This window comes from Lemur catta, chromosome 7 (assembly GCF_020740605.2).
Source record: "Lemur catta isolate mLemCat1 chromosome 7, mLemCat1.pri, whole genome shotgun sequence".
Taxonomy (NCBI): Eukaryota; Metazoa; Chordata; class Mammalia; order Primates; family Lemuridae; genus Lemur; species Lemur catta.
Genome location: NC_059134.1, coordinates 101,577,868 through 101,593,715, shown reverse-complemented (window position 1 = coordinate 101,593,715; position 15,848 = coordinate 101,577,868). Strand labels below are relative to the sequence as shown.

Genomic DNA, 15,848 nt, shown 5'->3' with positions numbered 1-15,848 from the left:
TGGAAGCGCCTTTGTGAAATGGGCCTAGCTGCAGAGCAGAGCAACAGCCACGTCCGCTGAACGGAGGGATGGCGGCTGGGCCGACAGTCTCCCAGACGGCTAGGCTCAGTTCGGTCGCTTCCCAGGTGGGCGCCCGCGCAGGTCCGCAAGGCCGCAGGCCTCGACTTCGGTGGGTGGGTCTGAGGCGTCAAAAGCCAATAGCTGCACGGGGGCGGGGTCGCCACGCCTTCCCACCTATTGGGCGTGGCCACAGCACCTAAGCCAATGAGGGTGCGGAGGCGGTGCCTGGCTGGGCGCCGGAAATGGCGTCCGAGCGCGACGGGGGCGGGGCTTGGTTGTAGCTCCTCCTTCACCCATCCCCAGCCTCCCTAGGCTGGTATGGGGGTCGCTGCGTCCCGGACTGGTTGTGCAGATACCGAGGCCAGTGCGGGGAAGGGCCCCGGGCGCCCCAGTCAGAGGCGGGGGCGAGTCCAGGACACGAGGGTCTGCTCCTGAGCAAGAGGGCCTCCCCGGGCCTACTTCAATCTTCCTTCGCAAGAAAACGGAGCCAAGCCCTTTCCCTCTGCCCTCGGGGTACCTGAAGTCTGGCCCCACCCTGGTCTCAGTGCACTCTTGGTGGCCTCCTTTCTCCAGCTGCCCGCCCACCACCATGCCGCCCCTGCGCCTGTGCCGTCTGTGGCCCCGCAACCCTCCCACTCGGCTCCTCGGAGAGGCCGCCGGGCAGCGGTGAGTTGGGCTCTGGGGACCGGGGCCAGTGGTTCAGTGGTTTCTGTTACGGACTCCCCTATATACTGAGACCGTTGTGGTTTCTACTCTGTGTCCGGTGCCTTACAGCGTGCTTTACAGCCTTGTCTCAGGTAACCTTCACCCTAACTGCGGAGGACACTGAGAATCAGAGGTAAAGAGACCACCCCCAAGATCATACAGCGATTTAAGTGGCAGATCAGGAATTTGAGCCCAGGTCAAACGCAATGCTCTTTCCACAACTCTAGTGGTTGTCAAGCATCACTGTGCATAACTCACTGCGGGGGGGGGGCGGGGGGTACAAAAATGCAGTTTCCTGGGCCTTGCTCTGGACATTCTGAACTGGAGGAATGAGGTGGGTGGGGCTCAGGAATCTGTTTTTTTGAACAAGTTTTTCGGGTGTTTCTGATGCTAGGGATCTGAGGACTACACTTTGAGAGGTCCTGATCTGCACTATGCCTGAAACACTGCAAAAGACAGGAGCTATCTGCAGATCTGTCCTGGGACCTGTCTTAGCCCTCAGCTTCTGGTGGCTAAATTGAAGAGTGTGGTCCAAGGAGGCTGGGAGGGGCAGGGCAGGGATATCCTCTGGGTTCCCTCAGCCCCTAGAGGTTTGGGACTCTCTCCACAGGTCCAGCCCCAGTAATTATTATGAACTGTTGGGGGTGCATCCTGGTGCCAGCACTGAAGAAGTTAAACGAGCTTTTTTCACCAAGTCCAAAGAGGTACCAGTGCCCTTAAGATGGGTAGAGGGGAAAGGAAATATGAGCCCAAGTTCCCAGGAGTAGACCTGTGACTCTGGCTGGTGCCACATCCCTTCATCCTGCATAGGGAGTGGGAGGCACTCAAGGGGCAGGGGTCTGGCCAGGTGGGAGGAAAGGCTGGGGGCAGGAGCCAGGGGTCCTGTCTGCTGGGGTGGGCTTGGTTTTCTTGACCTGCCTGCTCTTGAGGACTCTGGGCCAGGGCATATGATCAGAGCAGGGGGCTGACAGGTGAGGAGGGGGCAGAGGTCTGTGCTTTCTGACTCTCTGGCCTTCTGGAGGGGTGGGAAGGCCTGAGAGTGAGAGTCACTGGCCAGGCAGGGCCTCTGGGAATGATTGGAGCCCTTATTGGTGGACGGGTCCTGGGAAAGGGAGATAAGGGGAGTCCTGCTCCACCCCAGCTGCACCCCGACCGGGACCCTGGGAACCCGACCCTCCACAGCCGCTTTGTGGAGCTGAGTGAGGCATACCATGTGCTCAGCCATGAGCAGAGCCGCCGCAGCTATGACCACCAGCTCTCCTCAGCCAGCCCCCCAAAGTCTCGAGGAAACACAGCCCACCCTAAGTCTGCCCACCAAACACACAGGTACAGTAGTCCTGCCCCCAGCTTGTTCCCAGCCCCAGGTCTCCTGAGGAGGCTTATCCCCACACCATCCCTTCCTCTGCCTCCTAGCAGCTCCTGGGCACCCCCCAACGCACAATACTGGGCCCAGTTTCATGGCGTGAGGCCACAGGGGCCTGAATCGAGGCAGCAGCAACATAAACTCAACCAACGAGTGGTGGGGTATTGTCTCCTGCTCATGCTGGCAGGCATGGGCCTGCATTATGTCGCCTTCAGGTGTATCCCTGTCCTCCCCTGGGGTGATGGGCCTAGGGTAGGAGGGTGGGTGAATCCCAGTTTGGTCCGCCATCTATCCACAGCACTCTATGGCCTGCACTCTTGTGTTTCTCAGGCTAAAAACTGCATGAAATCAGTCTCTGGAGCTTCCCCTTACTCGGTAAAGGCAGCACCGCATGAAGGGCTAATGTTGTCATTTTCAGTTTTTCATCATTTGAATGTAAATCTTTGCTGCTGGCTGCCAGAGAATGCTGCAGCCAACCAAAATCACGTACAAGAAGCAAATGTGTTGGAACTGGGCCTCTCTAGCAACCGTCTTCATTCATTTGGCAGTCTCCCCACCACTCTCTCACCCCATCCATGAAGTGGATTTTCTACAGCAAAGATACCTAAAGGCCAGTGCCCACCGCTAGCAGCTGCCTAGTTCAGAGATAGAGTTAGATGTAGGTACAACCCTTTCTAGTCTCCTGGGAGGAGCACTGCCATGTTCACAGCTGCTGTCACCACCTTTGGCAGGACATTCAGGGACTTGGGGTGCCACTGGGCCCTGGACAAGCCAGGCCACTCTGTGTCTCCACCTATCCCAGACAGGGTTGGGCTGAGGTCCCCACAGATGTAAAGCTGTGAGACCCTAGAGTGGGGTGGGGTGGGATAGGACTTGAGGGACAGGAGGGACTGGAGTCCCAGGGTTAACTGTGACCCCCTTGCAGGAAGTTGGAACAGATACACCGTAGCTTTATGGATGAGAAGGATCGGATCATCACAGCCATCTACAATGACACTCGGGCTCAGGCAAGGTCTGTCCCTCCTCTATTCTGGCCCCTGCTCCCTGTCCTGGCACCACCCTCTGGGATCCCTGTCCCAACCTCCCAGGTTCTCTCTCCTCCAGGGCCAACAGAGCCAGGCTCCAGAAGGAGCAACTGCAGAAGCAGCCGCCTCCACCCGGACCTCTCCAAGGCCCTGGGATTGTGACCCCCGGCACCAGCCCCTGAGGAGCTCACCTGGGTGGGGCCTGCTCTGTGCTCCCTCCTTGCTTCCTTCCCAGGACTCCCTACTCCCCAAAACGAGTGCAATAAAGTGATTTTCAGAGCTCATGTCCGGCTCCCTCCTTCAGGCCCAGCGCCCCTCGCTCTGGCCTCGCCTTGGGGCAGCGCCCCGACCTCCGGGTACTTGCGGCGGCGACCTGGGAGCCCGGCCCCCTGGGCGGTGCGTCCCCTTTCCCCCGCAGTGACGGGAGGGGGTGTGTGGAGGGGCGGGCCCCGCCGGCGGCCTCGCCCCCCCCCGCCGCCCCGCCCCCGCCCCACGGCCCGGTGGGGAGCGCGTGTCTGGGTCACATGAGCCGCCCGCCCGCCAGCCCGGGCCCGGCCCCCCGCCGTCCCCGCCGCCCCCGCCGCCGCCCGCTGCCACCGGCCGCCCGCCCGCCTGGCTCCTCCGGCCGCCGCCGCTGCGCTGCGCTGCGCTGCCTGCGCCCAGGGCTCGGGAGGGGGCCGCGGAGGAGCCGCCCCCCGCGCCCGGCCCCCGCCCGCCGCGCCCGGGCCCGTGCCATGGGGCTCTGGCTGCCGCCGCCCCCCGCGCCGCCGGGCTAGGGCGATGCCGGCGGCCCCGGCGCGCTGCCCCCGCGGGCACCATGAGGCCCCTGCTCCGCCGCCTGCTGCTCGCCGCGCTCCTGCAGCTGGCCCCCGCCCAGGTACGCGAGTCCCGACATCCCGCCCTCCCGCGGTGCCCTCTCTCAAGGTTGGCGGAAATAGGGAGGCGTTGAGCGCCGTCGGCAGAGGGGATCCGCGGGGCCCGGCCTCCAATGCAAGCACCTCGCGGGCCCGGCCCAGGCATCCCCTGGGAGGTGCCCCTCCCCGCCGGCCCGCCAGCCCAGCTCCGGGGCCACTCCTCCGCCCCACCCCGTCCTCTGGGCGCCGCCGGGGGCGGAGCTGCCTCAGTGCCCGCAGGACCCGGTTCGGCGCCCACTGTGCCCGCTCCTGACCTGCTGCCCCCAGAACAAGCCTGGCCCCGAGGCTTGGAGATTTGACACCGCCAGCAGAGCACGTCTGTCGGGTGTTGGGCCAGGGCAGGTCCCAGGTGCCCGGGAGAGGACTGGTAAAGCTAGAGCAGTGGCCCAGGAACAGAGCAATCTGGAAAGATGTCAGAGAGGTGGTGAAGCCTCCGGATGTGAGGGCAGAGCCCTGGGGACAGCGACAGGGCTAGCCCCTCCTGGAGGGCACCTTGGGTCCAGGTCTCTTCTCTCCCACAGGCCCCTCTCTCCCAGCCTGATGCCCCTGGCCACCAGAAGAAAGGTAATGGTTACACAGTAACTTGGCGCTAGCCAGCAGTAAGAGGGTTTGCCACGTGCCCTGATTCCAGGCTCCTTGTTCCATCGTCTTGTGTAAATACAACTCTCCCACAGAGGAAACTATTATTCTGCCCATTTTACAGAGGAGGAAATTGAGGCAGTGGGGCTACTGGGTTCTGGATAAACAGGACAGGGGAAGCCAGGTTGGGAGGGCAGAAGGGAGATGCAGGAGGGCTAGTGGAGGGGACTGAGGAGGACAGCTGCTGGGAGCAGCTGCGGGAGACCCACTGTGGACTTAACCCTTTCCCATCTGCCCCTAGTGGTATCATGGATAGACGTGTATGCTCGTGCTACCTGTCAGCCACGGGAGGTGGTGGTGCCCCTGACTGTGGAACTTATGGGCACTGTGGCCAAACAACTGGTGCCCAGCTGTGTGACAGTGCAGCGCTGCGGTGGCTGCTGCCCTGACGATGGCCTGGAGTGTGTGCCCACTGGGCAGCACCAGGTCCGGATGCAGGTACTGGGGCAGGTGGAGCCACAGGCTGGGATGCATGTTGGCACTCTGGGGGCTGGGCCAGCCCAGAGACTGAGGCACAGGAGGCTGAGGGGTCAGTGGCCAGGGTCCTGGCTGGTGGGTAAGCTTCTCTTCCTCCAGCCTTGGAGCGTCCCCTTTCTCTCTCTCCCTCTCCCTCACTCTCTTTCTCCTCATTCTCCTGAGCACAGATCCTCATGATCCGGTACCCGAGCAGTCAGCTGGGGGAGATGTCCCTGGAAGAACACAGCCAATGTGAATGCAGGTGCCAGCCAGGCCCAACTTCTGAGCTCGCAGAATCCAAGCTTGGGGGGTGTCGGGTATGGTGGTTCACTGCAGTGGGGACCAGGTTTCTAAGAATAGAGCCAGGGGGTAGGCTTCAGCTCTGGGGCAAGAGAGTAGGATGCTTGGATTTCCTGATCCTCCTCCTCTTTGTCGCTGTCTGTCTCTTATTTTTCAGACCAAAAAAAAAAGACAGTGCTGTGAAGCCAGACAGGTGAGTCTCTCGACTCCAACTGAGGAGGGAACAGGGGGTGTACCAGTTGAGTCAGGAAGTTGTGGTCCCCTCCCCTCCTCCTCTTCTCACCTATCTCTTTCCCTTTTTCTTCTGCTCCCCAAGTCTGTGTGCTCTGCCCTGACCCCAGCTCCTGGAAGACTCTTCTTTCCCACCCCAGACATGTTGCTTCTCCTCCTAGGGCTGCCACTCCCCACCACCGTCCCCAGCCCCGTTCTGTTCCGGGCTGGGACCCTGTCCCTGGAGCACCCTCCCCAGCTGACATCACCCATCCCACTCCAGCCCCAGGCCCCTCTGCCCACGCTGCACCCAGCGCCGCCAGCGCCCTGACCCCCGGACCTGCCGCTGCCGCTGCCGACACCACAGCTACCTCCGTTGCCAGGGGCGGGGCTTAGAGCTCAACCCAGACACCTGCAGGTGAGGAGTCTACGGGATGGCATTTGTTTGGGAAGGCATGAAGGCCCTGTCCTGGAGCACGTCCAGGGTGAGCCTGCCAGTGGGAGGAGGGCCAGAGAAGAGGAAGCTGTTGAATGTGTTGGACAAATATTTACCAAGCGTCTGCTGGCACTGGGCTCAGCAGGAACAAGGCTCACATTCTAACACAGAGTCGGACAAGAAGGGAGGTGGTGCCAGCAGAGGACGTTCAGGGCTGTGGTGAGGGGCACCTGACCTCATCTTTGAGAGGTCAGAGATCTTTGGAGGAAGTGACATCTGCCTGGAATAGAACAGAGGGAGACAGCTTTTCCAATTTGCAAAGGAAATGTCTACCCCTGCGATAGACATTTGCTCTACCTTATGAGCTCCGAGAGGTGAGGGGGCATAGTGGAACCCTTGTCTGTGGTGCTTCTTGCTACCCCTGCATCCCATGGTGAGGCCAGGCCAGTGGGGGCTTCCTAGGAGCATCAGGAGAGAACGGGGCTCACAGAGCTAAGGAGGGAGTAAAGCAAGAGGAACCGGGGCCTAGCTCCAACCAGCACAAACGGACTCCTTCCTCTCCTCAGGTGCCGGAAGCCGCGAAGGTGACACATTGCTTTTTAGACTCAGCGGGGCCACTTGCCTCATAGGCCACACCCCAGTGGGGGAAGAGAGGGGAGCCTGGTGAGAATAGTCCAGCCCCCAAGATCTCAGCCCAGGCAGAAGCTGCTCCACGACCTGGGCCTTTCAGAGGGCTCCCCTGCCATCCCTTGTCTCCCCGAGGCTGTCATCTAACAGGGTAGGCAGAGTTGGAGGAGGAGACTTGGAGGCAGCAAGAGGGGTCATATCCCAGCTTAGGGGAGAATGGGGTACTGTCTCAGTTTTTAACCATCCTGTACAAGTGAACAGCTTACAACTAGCTCCCCGCTCCCCTCACTAAGAAGACCTCAAACCTCTGCAAACAATGGGATTTGGGCTTTGGTACAAGAACTGTGGACCCCCCCCAACCCTGATAAAAGACATGAAAGGAGATGTCCCTGCCTGTGTCATTTGTCACTGTCCAGGCTGGCTGGTTTGGGCATCACCGCCTTTGAGACCAGAGCTCGTCTTAATCCCTCATGCAGATGGAGGAAGTGAGGTCCAAGGCCCACAGCAGAGCCCAGGCATCCAGAATCCTGGACTCCTCACTTTCATGCTGTTATTGCCAGGCACTGGGGGCAGGGAGGGCCCAGGCAATGCAGGGGGCCTGCGCCTGCTCATCACAAGGCCAGCTCCTCCTTGCTGGAAGGAGATGGCCTCCTAGGCCAGTGCACTTGATGTGGGACTCAGATCAGCTGAGTGACCTTGGTTGTCATTGCCCCTGTCTCTCTGAGCCTTTTTCCACATGTGCACATGGAGGGAACACATGACTGCTGTGGTTGGGGACCTTGGGCTCCAGAGAAATTTAAGATTTTCTTTACGTAATAGAAAAAAACACCTGTTTTCCCTGCTGGGCGGCACTTTCAGTGTTTGCTGCTTTTTGCTCCCGATAGCTTAACACTAAAGCCACACACCTCAGTCCTACCTCCCAAAGGGAAGCACCAAGCGTCTGTGGCCAGCAGGCCTGGTTTGGGAGACAGGGTTCCCTCATCCCAGCCCAACAGTCTACCTTGCATTCACCTCCTTCGTGCTGTCCCCTCTTCAGCTGCTGCTTGAGACCTCTGGCTTGTCCCACCCAGCCCAAGCTCAGTGTCCACCCTTCTCCCTGCACTCCAGTGCCCAGGGCTGAGTGTTGACATGGTGGACAGGCCAACCTTGGCACCAAGGCTTTGCCCGGCTGTGGCAGGACATTCAGAGGTAGAGCTAACTCAACACCGCCACCCTACTGGAGGCTTTCTCTGAGGTGTTGGGTTGGAGGGAGCAGGTTAAACCAAAAGACACAGTTCCTGACAGTATTAATACTTTCCAGCCATTTTCTCAGCCATGATGTCACTGATCGCACCCTGGGCCAATTGGAGTGAGGCAGATGAGAGCAATGCCAGACATGCACAGTGCTTCACCTGCACCCCTTTGCTTCCTCAATTCTGAGGCCAGCACCCTGTCTTCCTTTTCCAATTGAGGAAACAGTCATAAGGGATATCTGGCCTGGGGATCTGTAGGCAGTCTCCTTAACCCTCAGCCTAGGCTTAGCTGCCTCTCAACTGCAGGTTCATTATTTCAGCTGACAGATGTTTCGTGGGAGCTGGCGGGCCAGAAAACAGTCTGGCGAGGGGATGGGCGGAGGCAGACCGTTCCAGTCCTGCCGCGCAGTCGCAGGTGGAGGTAGGCCTGGCTGCCAGGGAGGGCAGCGGGCAGGAGCGTCCGCTGTAGGCCAGGGCCAGGCGCCGCACATTATCTCGGTCCTACGCGGGGCCTGTGGGGTGGGTGTTACCAGACCCGTGTTGGACACAAAATTCTACCAAGGTGACATAGCCAATTAGTGGCAAACCTGGAATTCAAACCTAGGTTTCTCCGAGAAGCCCAGGATCTTCCCACAGCGAATCACTGAGGGCTGTGGGCCATGAGGAGGCCAGGGGCCAGCCAGAGCGCCGTGGGAGAGGCTGGGGGCGACGGAAAATGCCGCCTGGAGACCACCTCCAGGAATCCAAGCCCATCTGACCTTAATGTCATTTCGGCCGGAAGTACCTTCGGCCTTTTCGGACGTCTCCGCTACACACTCCCTCTCCGCCAGAAGTGACGCAAGTCACGTGGCGGTACGGAAGGCGGAGCTAGGGAAGAAGCCGCGCCAGCGGGCGTGCAGCCGTGGGTTTTGCACGGTCCAATGAGGGAGGGCGGCGTGGCCCGGCCTGGTAGCGACGAGGACGCGCCTGCGCAGAGGCGGCAGCACGACCGGGGCTGACTCCGGGGGCGCGGCGAGGAGGTGAGAGGGGGCCACAGCCCGGGCTAGGGGGACCCGGGGTGCAAGAGGGCAGGCTGGATCAGACCGGGCAGAAGCGGGCCGGGGCTCCGAGTGTCAACGAGAGCTAGGTGACGAGGAAATTGGCGGTGGGGGTCGGAGCTGTCTGGAGATGCCGCAGGGGGAGGGTTCTCACACCGCACGGGGCGGAGCCCTGGGACTCGGGGCGGGACGAGGAACAGAGACGGGTGGGACCTCCGAGCCCGCGCCAGTGGAAGGCGGAGCCCGGCGGCTGGGGCCGGGGCTAGAAGGGTTGGGGGGCGGTGCCTGGCTCGAGAAGGAGGAGCTGGAGCCTGTGGAAGGCGGAGTCTCGGGTTTGGCGACAGAAGGGGACGGAGCGCAGGCGCTGGGGGCGGGCCCTCAGCCGGTGAGTGGCGTGGCTACGGTTCCGGAAGAGGGGTCTAGCTCTGTCGGGGGCGGGGCCGCAGGGCCAGGGGCGGAACCACGCGCAGTAAAGGGCGGGGCCAAGGAGCCAAGCGAAGAGCTAAGCCCAAGTAATGGCCCCGGGCGTCCACGCGGGGGCGGCCTCCGTGGTGGTCGGGCCTGGGGACGCGGTAGGCCAAGAACTCCTCCCGGAGAGGTGGTATGGGTGGAGCGGGCCCGGCGACCGGCAGACACAGGGCCAGTCTGGGTGCCCCGGAGACCCCCGAGGGCTCAGAGCTGGGGCGGCGCCCCGGACGGAGGCACAGGGCCGGGCTGGGGGGGTACCTGCAGAGGACCGGGGCTCTTCGGAGCCACCCAGCGGGGATGTGTGGGTGCCTCGGGGCCGACCCCCTGCAGCGGCCGCAGAGGTGTGGGTGTCTTGGGCCGGGGGCAGCTGGGTGTGGCGTGAGTGGGGCCGCCCAGTCGGGGCAACTGCTGCGCAATCAGATAGGGTCTGGACTTTGCGTAAAGGAACGGGTGGGAACTGAAAAGGGGAGGTGGGAACCGGGAGGGAGGGAAGGTATGGGGGTGAGTGAAGGGGCGGGGCCCTGGCTGCTGTGGCCTCCCCTGACCCCCTACCCCCGCTGCTGGGGTCCTCGGCCAAGCCCCCTTCTCTCTGGACTGGTAAGTGTGGCCGTGGAGCCCAGGGGAGAGGGCGGTGACCCGGGAAGAGGGAATCCCCAGGGGCAGGCAAGGTACGGTGGGGTGGAATCCTGGAACCTGCCCACGTTCCATGCCTTCCCTGCCCTCCTCCTGGTCAGTCGGTCCGTCAGGGTCTGTGCCTGCAGAGACATGAGGCTGAGCTGGGTCCTGACAGTACTGTCCATCTGCCTGAGTGCCCTGGCCACGGCTACAGGGGCAGAAGGCAAACGGAAACTGCAGATTGGGGTCAAGAAACGGGTGGACCACTGTCCCATCAAATCTAGAAAAGGGGATGTTCTACACATGCACTACACGGTGAGTGATGGGGGTGGAGCTTTGGGAAGTGGGTGGGGCTCCTGGGGACCAGAAAGGACTTGGAAGTCTGATTCCTCCACCAACCAGGTGGGTGACCTTGGGCCATTCCCCTCTCTCTAAGCTAGTTTCCATGCTTCCACCTTGCCCTTCACTGTCTACTCTCCAGGTGGGCATCAGCAGGCTGTGACAGTATCCCTTGAGCTGTCCAAGGCTCTGTCCTCTTCAAGGACTATGACCATCAGTGCTATGGGGGCCAGCTTGATGGGGAGAGCAACTGAGGGGGGTTGGGGTGGTCCTCTGCTCCTCACTGGCCTTCCCATGGTCCCACAGGGGAAGCTGGAAGATGGGACGGAGTTTGACAGCAGCCTGCCCCAGAACCAGCCCTTTGTCTTCTCCCTTGGCACGGGCCAGGTCATCAAGGGCTGGGACCAGGGGCTGCTGGGGTGAGTCTGGGGCCGGGCCGGGGTGGGGTGGGAGGGGTGTGTGTGGCCATGGTCCAAGAGGTGAGCTGTGGGAGGCAAGCCCCAGAGGCAGGGCAGGGAGCCTGGGGGCTCCCACTTGCTGAGCATGTGTTATCCTGCAGGATGTGTGAGGGGGAAAAGCGGAAGCTGGTGATCCCATCAGAGCTGGGTAAGAGTCCTTGCCTGAGGTGTGTAGGGGTTATGGTGTGATTGGGAAGAGTGAAGGACTGCTTCAGCCTCTCATTGGCCTCCGCCCCACTCATTTATCACAATATCTGTGTCTTCCAAGTCTGATGATGCCAGCGAGGACAGGGCAAGACCCTTGGGGTACTCGGCTGTAGTGCCCATCCTCTGCCCTGTACCAGGCCTTTGGCATCACCTTCCCATGTCCATGACACCTTCTCTGTTTCTGGCCTTCTTGCTGAGGGGGACAGAAGCCTGGCTGCCTATAGAACACCCTCCCCCGGCCCCCCTGCTTTGCCTGAGCTAGAAGGGAGCCTGGCCATAGCTGACTGTTTCTTCACGTATCTTCAACAGGGTATGGAGAGCGGGGAGCTCCCCCAAAGATTCCAGGTAATATTATACCTTCTTGCCTCACCTCCCGCAGCCATCCCATCTCCCTGTGGCCCTGGTTCCCATTCTGACTTCACTTCTCCCCCACAGGTGGCGCAACGCTGGTGTTCGAGGTGGAGCTGCTCAAAATCGAGCGACGTTCAGAACTGTAGCCAGACTGGGGAGGAGCAAGAGGGGAGAGGCCCCCATCAGGGACCAGACTGTTCAAAAAAACAAAAAACAAAAAACTCTTTAAAAGCCCAAGAAATGAGCCTGTGTGTGTTTGTGGGCCCTGAGACTCAGACTGGAGCTCCTGCTTTCCCTCTCCTTTGGCACACCCCTCAGCCCCTTCTCCTTTCCTGACTGCAGAGCCTTAGGAGTCTAGGCTCAATGGCATGGTGGGCCTTGCCCAGAGAGGAGTGTTCCTGCCTGCCAACAGCAACACTGTTCTCCCATCCCCCACAGCTCCCCAGCCTCTTCCAGCTCCTGGTCTGGGAGCCAGCACTGGGCTATCGCCATGACTACGTGGCCCTCAGGAAGGCTTGTGGTCACCTGGGGAGAAGCTGAGCTGGCAGCAGTAGTAGAGCAGTGTGTCCCCCCTAAAAGAGACCAGCCAAGCCTGTTAGCTGCACCAAAGGCATATCCTAGGTTTATTAAAGGGCCCGCGCTGCAGAGTCAATATAAAAACACAAAAAGTCCCATCAGTTTAATAACAATAAAAAACCCCAAAAATGGAAAACTGAGGGTGCAGGGGAAGAGGCCCCTGGGCCAGGGGCACGAGGAGCCCTGCTCATGGCACCAGGCCTGGCCGCAGGGTCCCCGGTATTGCTGTTGCTACGAGGTTGGGGGGCTGCGATTGTCCTGTGGGAGCCACCGTTCACCTGGGTCAGGGACCCTTACTTCTTCTGGGGTGTGCTCAGCTTCTGCATGCCCCGGATCTTGTCCAGCAGGCCAGAGATGAAGGCCTGGACAGGAGGGTGGACGTTAGGGAGACCAGACCCCAAGATGACAGGAGCCTGGGCTCCCCTACCCCACATTCTGGGGGAACCACTTACCTCAGTGGGTTTGTAACAGTCAACCAGCAGCTCCTAGTGGGGCATTGGGGAGAGGGAGAGGAGGGATGAGTATACAGTGAGTTCTCAGGAAGGGAGCATAGACTTTACCTATACCCACTTCCAAGGGACTGGGGCCACCCTAAGGCACAGTAGATGCCACAGCCACATGGCTAGGCAAGTAGCATTAGCCCCATTTGCCAGAGGCAGAAACTGAGGCTCATGGCCACAGAGCTGGCTGACTCAGACCAAAGAAGGCCATGCTCTAGAGCCTTGCTTCCCAAGGGCAGTGTCTCCAGGCAGCCCTGCAACCAAGGTACACCTCAGCCCCTCTCTTACTTTGACCCTGGCAGCCCGGGTATCGTCACTCTCCATGTCCAGGAGCTCATCCACATCAATCTCCAGTTCTGGGATCTCCTCTTCCTGGGGTGGGGGTGGGGGAGGAGGGAGAGACAAGGGCCTGAGTTGGGAGAGAGGGTGTGAGTGGGGCTCTTGGGTTGAGGTCCCTGCCTACCTCAGGACGAGCCCAGCCCTCTTTGCCCAGCAGACAACGGCAGCTGCTCTGAGGAAGAAAACAGATCAGGCTCGTGCCAAGGCAAATTGCCCAGTGTGGGGGGAGCTTCCTGTCCCTGCCAGTGGGCACCCGGGGTGCCAGACAAGGCCAGACAGCCGCCAGGGCTGGGAACCCAGCAGATATGTCTCCCCAACATCCGGGCCCCCCATCTCACCAGTGAGATGAGCACCGGTGAAACCAGCTGTCCCAGCTCATCACACCCCCCCTCCTCCCCCAAACACCTGTCACAGCTTCCCGGGAGTGAGGAGGAAGTGAAGGGTGAGGGGTCAGTGGGAAGGACCCAGGCCTGGTAAAGGGGAAACAAAGAGCCCATGCTTTGGCGAGGGAGGGGGTGCCCACCACCCCGCCCCCCAGGGACGCTGCTACCCTGTTTGGAGCCAGCTACATTCCAGGGCTGGGCTAGGGTAGGCAGCACAGGGCAAGCCCACTCTTCCACCCTGCCCCCCGGGGCCTGAGTCACCATCTGAGCAACCGGGGAGTCATGGGGTGGAGAACCAGAGCCCAGAGAGCCGGTTAGCCTGCCCACATGCTAAGGTGGAACTTCGGGCTAGCTCATTAGAACAGCCACGACCCTTTACAGCCCCCACCAACCAGACTAGCGCCTTCCAACCAAGATCTAAGCTCACTGGCACTAGGCAGGTTAGACCTCCTTTCATTGCCAGCCCAGGCTAGCCCCCTGCCTCCTGCCCAAGGTCCAGACTATCCCTAGACACTTCTGGAGGACACCAAGCTTGACTTGGAGAGTGACATGAGGGAAACAGGGTCTGTGGCAGTGAAGAAGATAGAAGTGACTTAGGTCAGACAAGAAAGAGCATACATTGGGGGCGGGGAGTGCAGAGGGGAGCGCGCAGAGGAGGAGCGCCCATGGACTCCGGTGACAGGAGGGCTCACAGTGGGGTTCCTGGGCGGACCGACCCGGGACCGATTTTATGGTGTCGGCGCTGGGTGGGAAACACACCTGGCAGTCGTAGAGGCGCGTGAGCTGCTCCAGAATCCACTCCTCCAGGTTGAGGCGCTTCCGTAGCTCCTTGCGGTCGTACTTGACGGTGACCTTCCCTTGGCGCCTCACTGGGCCCTCATCGTCCGCACCGCCAGGGCCCTCACCTGCAGCCCCAGGGGGGCTCTGAAAGTACACGCGGGGCCCTGGGCCGCCACTGCCCGGCCCGGGGGCCGGGGCCGCCAACGCCGCGCCCCCCGCAGGGCCGCTGTCCGCCATGGCGGCCGCCGGGGCCACGTGCGCGCGTCGGGCCCCTCCCTGCGCCGCCGCCTCCGGGACGCCCGCCGGCTGGCTCCGGGCGGCTGGCTCGGGTTAGCTCAGGGGCTCGGCTCCGCGCGGCTCCGCGGCGAGGGCGGCGGCGGGGGCGCCCGGGGGCAGCTGCAGCATGCGGAGCCCCCGGGCCTGGCCTGGCCGCGCCCCGCCCCCTCCCCGCCGATCCGCCCGCCCTTTGTCCCCCGCGGCCGCCGCCCGAGCCGCCGCCACCGAAGCCGCTTTCTCTGTCTCGCTCTCTTCCTCCGCCCCCCGACCACACCCCCTTAAAGGGCCAGCCCCGCTACCGGCCCCTCACCCCCACCCCGCCCCCAAGAAAGGACTAGGAGGGGGTTTAGTCCGCAGGGGTTTGGGTCTTGCAGTCCGCACCCCCCTAAATAACCTTCCAGCCCCGAACCCAGGCATTCTAAGGGCCAAGTACCAGAATTTGCGCTCCCACCTGCAGCCTAGTCCTCATTGGACCCTTCCTCATTCTGTCCTCATTGAGGCAGGAATAGGAGCCATCTGAGAATGGAGGAGAGTGGACACTACGTGTAAGGAGAGGGTCTGGTGAGGACACATGGGGGCCCCCGATGTTTGGGTCCTCCCGCCCTTGGTCAGCAAGGGGCGAACGGGCTTCGCACGGACCAACACGTGGACCAGGCTCCCGGGGATGGAGGAGTGCAAAAGGCGGGCAGGAGCTGCCCAGGTCCCCAGACGCCCTAGTTGGCGGGGTCCCACGCCCCCCACGAGTTGGGGGTGAGCTGAGCCAGCCGGTCGGCCTGAAGGGCTAGACCCGAGGCAACCACCGCCCACTGGCCAAGATGGCGCGGGAAGCGGGATTGTGGGAAATGTAGTTCGTGGGTCCGGCCCCGCATGGCCGCCCCTCCCCCGCGGCGGAGTCCGAGCCCGGAAGCGCAAACTTGTTGGGGCGCCCTCCCAGGGCTAGCCACCAGTGGGTGCGGCCCTCCGCGCCCCGCAACCCCTGTGTGTACAAAGATCTGGGAAGTGAGGGAGCCGGGACTCCTTATAATAAAGGTGATAATAACAGCTGGCCCATAATGAGCGTTTATCGGGACCCCCACCCAGTAGGTTCCACCTTGAGGACACCGCACTGGATCTCCCACAGATCCTCGCCCTGCAGCTCCTCTGTCCTTCACACCACACTGGCCCACCTCTCTTAAGCCGACTGTGCATCCCATTCCCTCACTCTATTTGATTTTCTGCATCTTTAAATTTTCTCACTCATTGTTTACTGTATGTCTCCTGCTTCTAGATTGTGAGCTCCATGGGGCAGAGATCTGTGTGAACCTTGTTTGCTGCTGATGCCCAGGCTTGAGTCTGCCTGGTCTTCAAACCCACGTGTATTGAACCTAGGCTGTGTGACTCAAACCCCTGACAAAAAGTCTCTACTCATCCCCCCACTTCCTGTGGACACCACCCAGCAAGGTGGTGCAGCTCTCCCTGGGATGTCTCCATGGACAGCAGGCTCACAGGTTCCAAACAGGGTCTCGGGGTCTGAAAGGCAGTGCTTCCTTTCCAGCCTCTCATAGACACCCTC

General features: G+C 61.4%; 4 protein-coding genes and 1 long non-coding RNA gene across 18 annotated transcripts; 3 read left to right on the top strand and 2 right to left on the bottom strand.

Annotated features, from left to right (window-relative positions):
- The first annotated feature begins 330 nt into the window (after positions 1-330).
- DNAJC4 (DnaJ heat shock protein family (Hsp40) member C4) lies at positions 331-3,437 on the top strand. 6 transcript variants are annotated; one of them, XM_045556212.1, is made up of 6 exons: positions 336-726; positions 1,376-1,469; positions 1,907-2,091; positions 2,182-2,343; positions 3,054-3,140; positions 3,233-3,437. In XM_045556212.1, the coding sequence occupies exons 1-6, from the start codon at positions 650-652 to the stop codon at positions 3,333-3,335; spliced, it is 708 nt and encodes a 235-aa protein (XP_045412168.1). In that variant the 5' UTR covers positions 336-649; the 3' UTR covers positions 3,336-3,437. The 6 variants fall into 6 exon arrangements, with proteins under 6 accessions (XP_045412165.1, XP_045412166.1, XP_045412164.1 ...); XM_045556213.1 differs by having other exon boundaries at positions 2,179-2,289; XM_045556211.1 differs by having other exon boundaries at positions 2,179-2,343.
- A 277-nt stretch (positions 3,438-3,714) lies between these two features.
- Positions 3,715-7,117, top strand: VEGFB (vascular endothelial growth factor B). Of its 5 annotated transcripts, XM_045556199.1 has the most exons (7): positions 3,715-4,030; positions 4,589-4,631; positions 4,948-5,144; positions 5,351-5,424; positions 5,620-5,655; positions 5,956-6,090; positions 6,675-7,117. In XM_045556199.1, exons 1-7 carry the CDS (start codon positions 3,971-3,973, stop codon positions 6,694-6,696), a joined length of 567 nt encoding a protein of 188 aa, XP_045412155.1. In that variant the 5' UTR covers positions 3,715-3,970; the 3' UTR covers positions 6,697-7,117. The 5 variants fall into 5 exon arrangements, with proteins under 5 accessions (XP_045412155.1, XP_045412154.1, XP_045412157.1 ...); XM_045556198.1 differs by lacking the exon at positions 6,675-7,117 and having other exon boundaries at positions 3,721-4,030; positions 5,855-6,090; XM_045556201.1 differs by lacking the exon at positions 5,620-5,655 and having other exon boundaries at positions 3,920-4,030.
- Positions 6,205-8,795, bottom strand: LOC123641435. Its single transcript, XR_006736295.1, has 2 exons — positions 8,726-8,795; positions 6,205-6,388 (listed from the first exon to the last, which is right to left on the bottom strand). It is a non-coding gene; the product is annotated as an uncharacterized LOC123641435 (long non-coding RNA).
- Positions 8,796-8,879: 84 nt separating this feature from the next.
- On the top strand, positions 8,880-11,679 carry FKBP2 (FKBP prolyl isomerase 2). Of its 5 annotated transcripts, none has more exons than XM_045556204.1 (6): positions 8,880-8,986; positions 10,207-10,402; positions 10,733-10,845; positions 10,986-11,032; positions 11,401-11,436; positions 11,527-11,679. In XM_045556204.1, the coding sequence occupies exons 2-6, from the start codon at positions 10,238-10,240 to the stop codon at positions 11,586-11,588; spliced, it is 423 nt and encodes a 140-aa protein (XP_045412160.1). In that variant the 5' UTR covers positions 8,880-8,986; positions 10,207-10,237; the 3' UTR covers positions 11,589-11,679. The 5 variants fall into 5 exon arrangements, with proteins under 5 accessions (XP_045412160.1, XP_045412159.1, XP_045412161.1 ...); XM_045556203.1 differs by having other exon boundaries at positions 8,884-8,986; positions 10,234-10,402; XM_045556205.1 differs by having other exon boundaries at positions 8,890-8,986; positions 10,219-10,402.
- A 358-nt stretch (positions 11,680-12,037) lies between these two features.
- PPP1R14B (protein phosphatase 1 regulatory inhibitor subunit 14B) lies at positions 12,038-14,425 on the bottom strand. Its single transcript, XM_045556196.1, is given in 6 exon segments — positions 12,038-12,380; positions 12,471-12,503; positions 12,807-12,890; positions 14,000-14,281; positions 14,283-14,389; positions 14,392-14,425. Coding segments are annotated over 6 exon segments (609 nt in total). The 3' UTR covers positions 12,038-12,311.
- Between the last annotated feature and the right edge of the window lie 1,423 nt (positions 14,426-15,848).

What these genes read in the sequence shown, in the direction of transcription:
- FKBP2 (XM_045556207.1), top strand. Translation starts at nt 9,520, where the DNA reads ATGGCCCCGGGCGTCCACGCGGGGGCGGCCTCCGTGGTGGTCGGGCCT. An exon ending in GGTGATCCCATCAGAGCTGG is followed by an intron (nt 11,033 to 11,400) that starts GTAAGAGTCCTT and finishes TATCTTCAACAG; the next exon opens with GGTATGGAGAGCGGGGAGCT. An exon ending in AGCTCCCCCAAAGATTCCAG is followed by an intron (nt 11,437 to 11,526) that starts GTAATATTATAC and finishes TCTCCCCCACAG; the next exon opens with GTGGCGCAACGCTGGTGTTC.
- VEGFB (XM_045556198.1), top strand. Translation starts at nt 3,971, where the DNA reads ATGAGGCCCCTGCTCCGCCGCCTGCTGCTCGCCGCGCTCCTGCAGCTG. An exon ending in TGCAGCTGGCCCCCGCCCAG is followed by an intron (nt 4,031 to 4,588) that starts GTACGCGAGTCC and finishes TCTCTCCCACAG; the next exon opens with GCCCCTCTCTCCCAGCCTGA. An exon ending in AGCACCAGGTCCGGATGCAG is followed by an intron (nt 5,145 to 5,350) that starts GTACTGGGGCAG and finishes TCCTGAGCACAG; the next exon opens with ATCCTCATGATCCGGTACCC.
- DNAJC4 (XM_045556209.1), top strand. Translation starts at nt 650, where the DNA reads ATGCCGCCCCTGCGCCTGTGCCGTCTGTGGCCCCGCAACCCTCCCACT. An exon ending in TTTTCACCAAGTCCAAAGAG is followed by an intron (nt 1,470 to 1,906) that starts GTACCAGTGCCC and finishes GCTCCACCCCAG; the next exon opens with CTGCACCCCGACCGGGACCC. An exon ending in TCTGCCCACCAAACACACAG is followed by an intron (nt 2,092 to 2,178) that starts GTACAGTAGTCC and finishes TCTGCCTCCTAG; the next exon opens with CAGCTCCTGGGCACCCCCCA.